Source organism: Papilio machaon, chromosome 1, assembly GCF_912999745.1.
Source record: "Papilio machaon chromosome 1, ilPapMach1.1, whole genome shotgun sequence".
In the NCBI taxonomy this organism is placed as follows: domain Eukaryota; kingdom Metazoa; phylum Arthropoda; class Insecta; order Lepidoptera; family Papilionidae; genus Papilio; species Papilio machaon.
This window is the reverse complement of record NC_059986.1, coordinates 1,960,670-1,973,326: the sequence shown is the minus strand read 5'-3', so window position 1 is coordinate 1,973,326 and position 12,657 is coordinate 1,960,670. Positions and strand designations below refer to the sequence as shown.

The 12,657-nt window shown below is 31.8% G+C and overlaps 1 protein-coding gene across 2 annotated transcripts; it reads left to right on the top strand.

The window, feature by feature from the left end:
• Positions 1 to 4,445: 4,445 nt before the first annotated feature.
• LOC106714216 (transcription initiation factor IIB) lies at positions 4,446 to 11,331 on the top strand. 2 transcript variants are annotated; one of them, XM_014507191.2, is made up of 6 exons: positions 4,446 to 4,641; positions 9,129 to 9,201; positions 9,402 to 9,512; positions 9,795 to 10,095; positions 10,248 to 10,604; positions 10,915 to 11,331. In XM_014507191.2, exons 2-6 carry the CDS (start codon positions 9,185 to 9,187, stop codon positions 11,074 to 11,076), a joined length of 948 nt encoding a protein of 315 aa, XP_014362677.2. In that variant the 5' UTR covers positions 4,446 to 4,641; positions 9,129 to 9,184; the 3' UTR covers positions 11,077 to 11,331. The 2 variants fall into 2 exon arrangements, with proteins under 2 accessions (XP_014362677.2, XP_014362679.1); XM_014507193.2 differs by lacking the exon at positions 9,129 to 9,201 and having other exon boundaries at positions 4,448 to 4,641.
• Positions 11,332 to 12,657: the final 1,326 nt, after the last annotated feature.

Sequence of the window (12,657 nt, the reverse complement as noted above, 5' to 3'; positions counted from 1 at the left end):
ATAAAGGATTGCGGGGCGGAGTATATTCAGTTGTACATAATTTCCTCCACCCTTTACCTTTCAGCACCAGTGGTAGAGTTAAGAAGCAAATGGTTAACATGGTAGGACATTTTATAAAGAGGGAAGAATCGCATGTGATAAGAACTTTAAGTATGAATGTGTGTACACCGGTAGGGGTAAGTCTAGGAAGAGATGGATGGATTGCGTAAAATTAGACATGATTAAGAAGGGAATAACTGAGATGACGGAAGATAGCCTGATCTAAAGGAAGAAAACATGGTGCTTTGACCCTAAGATAATACATGTTCTCGAAGTTAACCACGAGCTCGCATAAAGTTTGAATCTTGTAATAAAGACTGACAACTCAATGATGTCACTAAAAACATCAGAATATGATGAATCAAAGCTCATGCCGATGCAGTCCTGATTCATTATGATTCCGAATCAACATAACATGATGTGTTCGCATTGTATCCATATTAATTATTTGATTACTGATTTAATTAACCCGTGTAGAATATTATGAATAGGAAAGAACGTCTTGTATCAAATTATCATTAGTTATATTACTAATTGTATTTTCTCATCACAAATGATAACAAGTTTTTTTTTTCCATTAATTTTCGACGTTGTTCGTGAGAAAAGTCGCAACTTTTATAAATGCGTAATTTAAAGGAGCTTGCACTAGTTCGTTGTAAAGTTCTTCAAATATTATACAAATATTCAAATAAAAGCTATTCAAATAAAACACGATATATTACTGATATAATTTAATTCTAGTTTCATGCAAAAAAAAATGCAATTTAATGCATAAGTTACTGTACTCGATTAAATTATATACGAAGTGATATTCCTACTAAAGTTTCCAAATTCTCGTTTTTGTAGAATAAATCAACAACAATTTATAATCGTATATCACCGTCAATAAATCTGTTCCATTAATCTATATCTATTTAGTTAATTTCCACAGAAACTGCCTCAATCAATAGTTGTAATGGTTTTTAAATTAATGGACACGCAGCAAACGACAGATTACAAATTTGTTGTTGGGCGACCGAAACTAGTCTCGTGAAACCATACCAGAGAGTTCTCATTCGGTTTCGATTAAAATTTGAGGGCTTAATTATTTCATTTCCGACTTTTAAAAGAACTTTATAAGTAGGATTACAAATAAAATACGCTAAAGCAGTACGAAACGATTCGAATGTTATGAAGATTACAATGGCTGGAATATATGTAGGTATATTTTATATAGGTGGGTTATATCTATTCCTACATGAAAAATACGCGATAATTTCTTTAGCAATTGTAGCATCCAAAAGCAAGAAATGGTAATCAGAACTAAATGCATTGCCAGAAACAAATGAACTAAACATTTTGTGTCTTTGAGCGTTTTTCTTTTTTTAGCCGATTTCAAAAAGAAGGAGGTTATCAATTCGACTGTATTTTTTTTAATTTTTTTTATGTGTGTTACCGCGAAACTCCGCCCCTGGTGGTCCGATTTTGATGAAAAATATTTTAATCGAAAGGAAGTGCTTGCAGGTGGGTCCCATTTTTTGTTTTTTTTTTTTTAAACTAGAAGACTAGTAGATTTTTCGTAAACCAACTGAGTATATTTTGTTTAGTTTGGTTTGTAAACAAAAGAATGTTAGAGACATTACTAGATTTAACAGTCAAATTTAATATTATCTATGCTTACTAGCTGTCGCCCGCGACTCCGTCCGCGCGGTATTTAAAAAAACTCAATTTGTAGCCTATGTGTTCTTCCAGACTATGTTCTACAGTCATGCCAAATTTCAGCGAGATCTATGAAGCCGTTCCGGAGGATACCTTCTAAGAATTATAATGTCTCAACTATAATTTTTTTTTATAATAAAAAATAAGTCACCTTTTGGTAAATGACATTACACGTGTAATGGAGGAATGCAACTTTGACAAAAAAAAAAACAGCTATAATTTTCCTTTTATTTAAGTTCATTCGTCAAAATCTATCCAACAATCCAGTAATAAAATTAGAGAATTTACTATACCTACTTAACATATAAAATGCTGTATAAATTCCGATATTTATGTATATTTCTAAACACCATATGCCCATTAGTTCGTACCTAGTTAGGCAATCTCCCAGTTGCATAGCAATAGTTCGCAAAAATTTTGCACAGTGATTATCGCATCTGAAGTAAGGTTAACTCGCAGTCAATATAAGTACAACCTAAATACTCAAGGAAAACTGGAAATGCTATCGATTCGAGATCCTTTAGCTTTATCAAAATAAATGTTAAAGTTATCATAGAAATTGAAAGAAGCAGGTTTAAGATCAATACATTCGTTAAAAAAAACAATATTTTTACAATCGGCGAGATCACATGATGTATTTGTGAAAATGCCAATTTTAATTTTTTTATATCAAAAGGTGGCAAACGAGCAAAAGTCCACCTTAATTCGCCGAAACAGCAAAGCGACCGCCGCCCATTGACATCCGCAGTGGCAGATGCGTTACCTACCTTTAATCAACGGAAAAAGGGACGCACAGAAAAAGGATATTTCCCCTTCCTATGTATCCCCTTATGCGCTAAATCAACTTACCCGTTCCATCCTTTATTAATAAGAAAAGGGTGGTAAGGGAAAGAGGACTAAAATTAGGCCTCCGGGATAACACTCATCAGACGAAACGCGGAATTGCTTCCGTGCAGACGGAGTCGCGGGTGACAGCTAGTAAACAAAAAAAATTTTTTTTCTAACTGCAAACAATGTAATCACGCAGTCGATGCTGTCTTTGATATTTCGTTGTTGCATAATTTAATGACCATCAACGAATATTTTACAGTTAATAAACGCAAAATTATTTTAATGATTAAATATCAATTAGCTTTCAATACAAACTGTAAAATTGTTGAAGTTTATATTAAATTGGGCTCAAAACTCTTGCTTGTCGTTCGGTCAAAAATATATTTCGATAAAAATAAAGTTTAGAAATATTGTGCTCATTTTAAGTCTTACTAAATATTTGTCGAAAAAATATTTACTTAAGCAATAAATAATGAAAATCATGTTTTACCTCGATTTCAGATTATAATTGAAATCTTAAAATCGTATTTATAACTTTAAATTGCCTAACTTTATAAAAAAAAGACAAAGGATCGTTAAATTTTATGCCAAATTCATATGAGAATCGTTCCGTTACACGTTCATATTTATTTTGACGGATGAGCAGAGGTTAAACATTTGTTTTTTTTTTAGCCTTTTCTATGCGGCAGGCGTACGCAACATTTGGCGAACGATCCAAGTTTTATTACGAACTTTGGACCTTGAGTGCGGTTGAAGCTGCATTGCCACTCGATTGCTTATTATAAATTTCACCGTTATGAAATGTTGCGTTATTTAAACGACGTATATTGCTAAATGATCTATGTCTAACAAGAAGTCTAATATATTAAGATCATATTGGATTTTATTAATAACTAATTAGATTTCAAGTAAAACTTTTATTTTTATCGAGATGTATTTTTTTTTTTTTATTCTTGGTTACTTTCTATGGTTAAAAAATAACATATCGATACAGTTATTACGAATTTTAACCAAAGAGTTTTGGTTACTAACTGTATTTCAAAAGCCACTGGCAGAATTATCATAATTTGTATTTAAATGTACAATATTTGTGCCAAATATGTAGGCGAACAACACTAATTATCAGGTATTTGGTGCTAGTATAGTATTGTATTGTGGTGCTAACTATAATCATTATTTGTTGAATAAATAAAGTTTTGTATACTTTTAACTAGAAGATTGTTTCATTCATCTCTTAACAAATATCATCTTAAAGGTTAACTTAGACGAAGACTGTTATATTTTTTGTACCTTGATCTTTAAAGAATGAGAAAAGATAGAGCAAGTGACGGTTAAAAAAAGAGTCGTCATTAAAAAGCAAATCACATGCTTTTGTCATATGTGAATCATTGTCCAAATACCACAGATTGGGGAAAAATATGACTATTTACTCACAGATGATTCATAGAATATTCAATTTATCGAGTTATGAGACCACTACGACGAATTATATGACGATAATAGTTGATGAAATCGAGATTTCAAGAGTAATAATGTTTAAATATAGAAATATACTTACGACAAAAAGTTTGCACAGGCGTCACATCTACGTCACGGAAAACAAAGAAACTAATTTAGGAGCGTCGGAACAAAAACCTATAAAATCACATTAATATTTTTATATGATGTCAATTTTGTTGGGAACCACGAACTTGGCCATATTTTTACACTTTAAAAAAAATGTGATTTATAGGTTTTTGATCCATCGCTCCTCAATTTATTATCACTTTCGATAATCATTCATTTTGAAAAAAAAAAAAAACAAATACATATAAAGACATTTTTTGTACATGTATTGGCTATGGAAATTCGCGCCGTGATTAGGTAAAATATAACGTCGCAGTAACTATCTTAATCTTAGGGATTTCGAGAAAATATGCGACGCAATTATAAATTTCAGAATATTGTGCAATTGTATTTTATATAAGTAGATGTATCACTTACAAACATTTAAAGAAACATGTAGCAAAACCACTGTTGCATGAATAAGCCAGTTTAACCGGGGATGTACCTACCATGATCTAAAACTAAGACGTAAGTATAACTTGATCACATTTTAGTTGTTAGGAGAGTCTTTACAGTGCTTTTTCATCGTTAAAACACTATTTCATAAACATCTCTCACCTTTGTGAAAACATGTTTTTGAAGTTGTGTTGTGGCAATAGAAGCCCATGGTAACTGATACAGCTTCTATAATAAAAAATAGAACTTTCACTTTATATCAAACAATTAAATTTAAATACTTCAAATTAAGATAATAAGTAATCATGTCATATAATGATATAATAACATAATATGTACTTTCTTTTTATCACAACATATACCTAACTAATGTATGCAAGTCATTGAGATATGGTGAGTAATGTATGACTTCAAACTTTCGTGGTTTTTACTAATATACTGTTCGTAAGAAATGGGAGTCAACCCGTGAACATGGCGCATGCAAATGTGCCGAAATATCGGGAGCTCAAACAGCCTAATCGTGGTAAGAATCCCGTTTCTTACGAACAGTATATTAGTAATGTATGAATCACAAACCAAACTCAAATAATAAAACATACTTTAGTTAAGCAACAAAATCACTATTTGTTAATTAAAAACGTAAAAACCTGACTATGTCATAAGATTCCTAAATTTCTATTCTTCCCTTATCCGGGAAAAATAATAAAAATTACTCAAGAAATTCAATTTGGTAGATTGAAACTTATATAAATACATCAACATATAAAAGAATATACTTACGCCCAAAAAACATTAGGGCAGGCACTCGGGTAGCTTACATTTTTTACTTCACACACAAAAACTTGTAGTCTACCTCTAACTTTTAACTCTTTACTTCAGTTCAAATTATGAGAATTAAATCGGAATTTTTCCATGTTTTTATTTTATAAAAATTGACGATACAATTTCCGGGTTGATATCCTTTACCTGTACAGTATGACCGTCGCAATGAATCACCACTTATCATCAGCTGTGAGCTGTGAGCTATCGATTCAATATGCAAATGGTTCACGTGCTACGTGACGCTTCTGCGAACACTGTATCTATGCATTTACTCACCGTAAGGTTACACACCAACTAGGAATGAACGTGTGTTAATTAAAATATTCAAAAAACGCACATTTTCCTTTTTAGCCGACTTCAAAAAGAAGGAGGTTATCAATTCGACTGAATTTTTTTTTTTTTTTTTTTTTTTTATGTGTGTTACCGCGAATCTCCGCCCCTGGTGGTCCGATTTTGATAAAAATTATTTTAAACGAAAGGAAGTGCTTGCAGGTGGGTCCCATTTTTTTGTTTTTTTTTTTAAATAACTAGAAGAATAGTAGAATTTTTATAAAGCCAGTTAAGCATCAAACTCAGTGTATAGACAAAATTTGTTGCGCTAGTACGATCATATATTCAGTTTATCCTTACGTAATCGCTTTATTTCAATTATTATGGTATTACTAATTTTAAGACCAAATACATTATGTATTAAATTTTTTAAATATTACTTTGTTTTGGTCAATATTTAATTACATTATTGTTAAACTCTAGTGTGCGAACACCTTTATAAACTGAATTCAAAATGACCTGCCATGACCTTTTTGTATTTCACAATTTACTAGTAGTGTTTACATTTACTACGATTATGACATTTTGTATTAACGCAATTAATTTTTTTCTTAACAGGTGAGAGCTATTGCTCTATTCTATGCGACAAAAACATTTTTCTATGAAAATAATATTAATGACGAGCATATGTCGCAGTTTATTTAATTTAACCAGTCGTATTTTGTATGACTTTTTTATCGTGTGGAAAATGCCTTACGTATACCAGCCTTGTGGGAACACGGAAAAGGATGACTTACCGTTACGTATATTTATGACGTCATTGTTAAAAATTGCTATTTACATTTAAATGGAAAAATGCCTTAAGTTTTGCGCATGTATTTTGGTGACAACTTGAGTCATTCATAATTTTCACATGAAATCATTCTGACAATTTAAAAATCTCCACAATATTAACACTGTATATAGAAATAGAAATTAAAATATAAAACTAGTAATGTATACTACGCTGTCGATATTACTGCATGATGTTTATTTTTTAAATATCCAACTGTGTCAATTTTTATAGAACCTTTAATATAACTGACCAGCGCAACGGCTGTAGTTTGATTTGTCTTAACCTGACTACGTTAAAAGCTGACCTGTTTACTCCAAGGGCAACCACTACACTGCACATAGACCTGGCGTAAAATGTACAAACATTGCATGCCCATATAGAAGGGACATTTTGAGACCTCTATATCAAGTTTCTTTTTAAAGGATAATTATTTGGAGATTGGTACAGTTTTTAGTGTTAGGAACGGAAGGTTTCTATCGGAAGGTTTTTTTTAGTAAGGACTTGAAAAAAATATAAGTAAATAAGTACACAGTAAGTAACGTTAAGTTTTAAATTATGTCTTCTGAATTATTAAATTGTAGCAATGGACCGAGATTTATTCCTAGTCTATTCAATGTTTCATGTCTGAATGTCATTTGCAAGAAAACTGCCTTTATAGAAATGAATTCAAAATATCTATAATTTTTTAACATATCTTATCTTATCTATATATATAAAAGAAATTCGTGTTAGTTACACTTTTTATAACTCAAGAACGGCTGAATCGATTTGACTGAAAATTGGTGGGCAGGTAGCTTAGAACCAGGAAACGGACATAGGATAATTTTTACCCCGTTTTCTATTTTTTATTCCGCGCGGACGGAGTCGCGGGTAAAAGCTAGTTTTTGATAATATAATTAAATAATTGTTTGTCATATTTCACAAAGATATTATAATTTTTATGAATCTGATCAAATTTCATTTCTAAGTACTGTATCAAACAAAGTAATAACAGTTGCATTGCAATAAAATAACCTATTGCAGGCGCAGGCGCAGCGCAGCAAGAGTGGTTTCAACACGTCTTGGATGTATTGCTGTTCTTACAGTATGCCTTTCGTAGCAAGGTTTCCTTGACGGGTTTCTTATGAAATGACGTCATTTCGTTACATTTCAATATACCAATCTTTGTTACATAATGTCACGCCTTCGTATACATTAGTATACGATTTTTAGAAGGAGACGAAGAATATAACTGATCCACCTGAAATCAACAAAAACTATCTGATGGTTTCGAAGTGCAAGAAAAAAAAGGCTTCGCTTCTCATATTGTACTAAGACGTAGTAAGACGTAGGACCTAAAGGTTGCATCTCTCCCTTGTGTATTTAGCCATTTTAAGTTACACTTATTTTTTTCAGTTTATTGCAAGATTCTCTTCTATGACGTCATTTCGTTACAATGATACAAAACAAAATTTATTAACAACTATATAGTACCTGCATAACGTATAAAATAACTTATTTAAATGTCCTCGGTTCTCTACCACCAAACATACTGTTAACGTAATGTATTTTTACTCAACTGATAAGTGATATGAATATTAATTACCTACAAACATCCGTGCCGCCGATAACAAACTATTTACTTCGCTGTTACGAAAATAAATACTTTGTACCTACTTGTAGTCGATCTTTCTTCAAAATTTCCGGCCATTGACTGCTTACTTTAAGCGCCACTTGCAAAAAGTTTAATCTGTAATTTGCAACTCATATCAATTTTTATTATTATCTTATTCACGTAATGTAAAATCTAATCAGACGCTTATAATTGTCTGATGGACTGAGTTTTGAATGCAAAATCTAATAAACAACCGCAGAATTATATCGTAGAATATAATTTACCGTATTGTAACATAGACATACTAAAATCTTAATAATTTGGTTTAAAGTTTAAAAAAAAGAAGTGAGTAATCTAATACACGGTTGCGGTAAGGTAATCTGAGCGCCTGCGCAGGCGCAGCAATACCAAGCATTGACCCATTGGCCGAGATGCGAGATGCTGAGCGCACGAGCCTGTCAATGTCTCTGCCGCGCGTTCAAGTTGAGCCATAATTGTTCGATTGTTGGCTCATTGGTGAATGTTTGTTGCGATACACGCTCCTAATTACACCATCTGTTTCATTAATTACAGCATTCGAAGCTACCAAGGTGACAAGTCGAGCCTTCACACTTTACACAATACGAGGTTAGGTACGCTCGATTACATTAAAACCCTACAGTTTTTAGAGGTCATGATTCATGGTTAAATGTATAAAATTAATTTTTGTTTCTAAAAAAATAAAAGTAATAAGTTACTAAAGTTTTTTATTACAGTTTGTAATTGTGTATATTTTTCATTATGTTTTCGAGACGAGAGGCTTCTTTAAAAGCACATTCAAATTATAGCTTAGCTCAGTTGCAAAGTTTGACGAGAACTTAAACTAAAAAGTAACGTAAATGAGACAAATTTACGCATGACGGAAAAAGGCACTTTATTTAATATCGTCGGAATCATGCGAAATCGGTAAAGGTAAAACCTGCGAAAACCTATATAATATTAGGTAAAAAACCTTGTTTGTGGCTTGTGGTTTTGTTTTACTCTGTGGTTTTTCCATAGTGCGCGACTCAACGTTTGACTCTATTGTCTATGACATTCTGAATTGACAATCAATCATGGCGAGCACGTCGAGGTTTGTTTTTAATATTTATTTTTATTCTTATATATTTCGCGATTAAGTAAATGTCCTTATAACTAAAAAAAACAATTTCTTAATATAGTGAAACTCTGAATAATTAGCTTGTGACTACAATGTTGGCTAAAAACTCCTAAAAATATGGTTCATAATTGACTCTTGCATGTCTGATGTATTACTTTCTTTTGTATGTTTAGAATGGAGGCTAACAAAGTGGTGTGCTATGCTCACCCAGATGCACCCCTCATTGAGGATTACAGGGCTGGTGACATGATATGTTCAGAATGTGGTCTTGTAGTGGGAGACAGGTAATTATTTTGTAGTCATATTTCATAACAACTAGTTCTGCTGTTGATTGCTTTTTTATTAAATCTATAAAAAACGGCGTAGAATTCGGGCAAGAATATAAATTTGCTGTTGATATAACTTTTCTGTTTTGACAGACAACATTGTAGATGTGTTACTGTTAGAAGGAACTAAAAGGATCTTTTCTCAAGTATTTCCTTGAATTCAAAACTTTAACTCTTATCTTTGTCGGATATTTTCAGAAAGTGAAATTTAAAAATAAAAGATTTGATACATGTTTCCAGGGTTATAGATGTGGGATCAGAATGGCGAACCTTTAGCAATGAGAAGTCAGGTGTGGATCCATCCCGTGTTGGTGGACCAGAGAATCCCTTGCTTTCCGGTGGTGATCTCTCCACTATCATAGGACCTGGACGTGGAGATGCTTCATTTGATAGCTTTGGAGTATCTAAATACCAAAACAGACGAAATATCAGTAGTAATGACAGAGCACTTATCAATGCATTCCGAGAAATAAACACAATGGCTGACCGAATAAACCTGCCCAAAACAATTGTGGACAGAGCTAATAATTTATTTAAACAGGTGATAAAAATATATTTAAATTGTAATGAGTTGTAAAAAATTTCATGCCCACATTTGTATTGAGTTACTTATTTCAATGCACTTTTCAATAAGTTTTTTTTTTAAACTCTTTCAATGTGTAAATTTTTACATTTAACATTCTTGCTTTACAGGTTCATGATGGCAAAAACTTAAAAGGCAGAGCTAATGACGCTATCGCCTCTGCTTGTCTATACATTGCTTGTAGACAGGAAGGTGTTCCACGTACATTCAAAGAAATTTGTGCAGTCAGCAAAATAAGTAAAAGAGAAATTGGAAGGTGTTTTAAGCTTATTCTCAAAGCACTTGAAACTTCAGTGGAGCTTATCACTACCGCAGACTTCATGTCACGGTTCTGTTCGAATCTTGGTCTGCCGAATTCTGTGCAACGAGCTGCTACACATATTGCTCGCAAAGCTGGAGAATTGGATATCGTGTCTGGTCGTAGTCCAATCTCCGTTGCTGCTGCAGCTATTTATATGGCGTCTCAGGTCAGTTACGAAATAGTTCTACTTTGGAATAAATTGCCAAGTCAGTTATTCATACTTACTTTTAATATTTTACTTGTTTTGTACGAATTACAAATTCAATAAAATTTTCAATATTATGTGACCTACTTATAAAAATAATTTCGTCACACAATTCTTTGTAACTATAAAACAATTTTGATGAACTTAGCTGTTTTAACATTTAAAATCTATAAACTGTAGTAAATTTACTTTGTACAAGTTAATTAATCATGTTTAGTTTATTTTTAAAAGGTCATAATTTATTTAGGAACCTGTTTTGGTTTATTTCCAGGCGTCAGATGACAAGCGCAGTCAAAAAGAAATCGGAGACATTGCGGGTGTGGCTGATGTTACCATCCGGCAGTCTTACAAGCTCATGTATCCGTTTGCTGCCAAACTGTTCCCCGAAGACTTCAAGTTTGCCACACCTATTGAGTTCCTGCCACAAATGTGAAATGTATCCACTTACTTTGAGATAAGTTTAAGATGTAAGTTAACTATTATAATCATATTTGTAATTTCTGTGTAAATTTATTGTGCCAGTTGTTCCCAGTCTTAGTAAATTATTGTTTTTCATGGTTGTATATTTCATTCCCATAATATACTTAAATTATGTAATGTCAAACTCCATGGTTAGGTTACGGGGGGTCGGCACAGTATGTACTACTCCATATATCTCTATCAGCCGTCATATCTGAATTTACCCCCTTCTTACTCATATCGTCTTTCACACAATCCATCCATACTTTCTTTGGTCTTCTACCTTTATAGCCATTCACATTCAATCTCATTACTTTTTTGTTTATACGATCATCATTCCTCCGCATAACTTGTCCAAACCACTCTAACCTTTTGCTCCTCAATTTCTCGATAACTAGCGCTTCTTTCAAACTTTACTTGTCACACCACACTTCCATCTTAGCATACGCATCTTAGCTACATGCAATATTCTTTTATCTGAATCCTTGGCGGCCCAACATTCAGATTCGTACTACAAGACAGGTCTTTCAGTATTTCATTTTTTGGATTATCTTGTAAAAATCTTTACATAAAGTGAAATGATGTTGTGAAATAATAGTAGCTAATGTTTTTCTGTTATGTCATAAAAAAAAAATTTGGGGAAAAAAATTATGGAAATTTATGAGTTTTTGAGTAAAATTTGCTGTTTTATAAATATTAAATGTCCGTCCCATTACTATGTTGTTTACCTTAAAAAGCTTGAACGATTTTGAAGACTGAGGTGTATTTTTTTTGTCTATATTTATTTTTTTACTTGTGTTTTTCACTTTTGATTGGGTAACACTGGTCACAATATTATGTTCATAGACAATGGCTATGGGTAATATACAATTTACATATCTTATTATTTTAGTAACATTTACATGGCTTGATTGTATTAAAATGTATGACTATAAAATTACTAGTTATATTACGAAAACTAGTAAAATTAAAAAACTCAAATAACGTTAATATCCTTATATGTGTCTAAAAATATTGTATTATTCCAATAAAATGTAAAAAAAAAAGTGAATGTATATTAATATATGTTGAACAAAAAATCATTTGATGTTGATATAATATAAAAAATTTACCAATTAGATGTAAATTTGTTACCAATTTCTTTGCATTTCGTTTTAATTATTACTCATATGGTTACTAAATTTTACAGATCTCTTGATTTTGATATTAAGAAAAAAAAATTACAAAACCATTGAAATATACATTTATTATTGTATTGTATTGTGTTATTTTGTAATTACCAAAAAAAAAAAGATCAAGTAATGCAGAATACTTTTAAGATCTTAAAAATTATTATTTTTTTTACTCAAACAAAATATGTATAACAATTTGAAAATTAAAAAAAAAATCCTGTAAAAACTGCCAGTATTTTTTACGAACAAAATACTATGAGTCATTTTATTAATGAAAATGGCTTGGCAGTAGTGGGATGAAGTAAGTGAGAAGGGAGTAGGTAAATGTCATTGCGACTTTTTTATGAATAAAATGCGCGGGAACTATTATTACAAGCGTTATT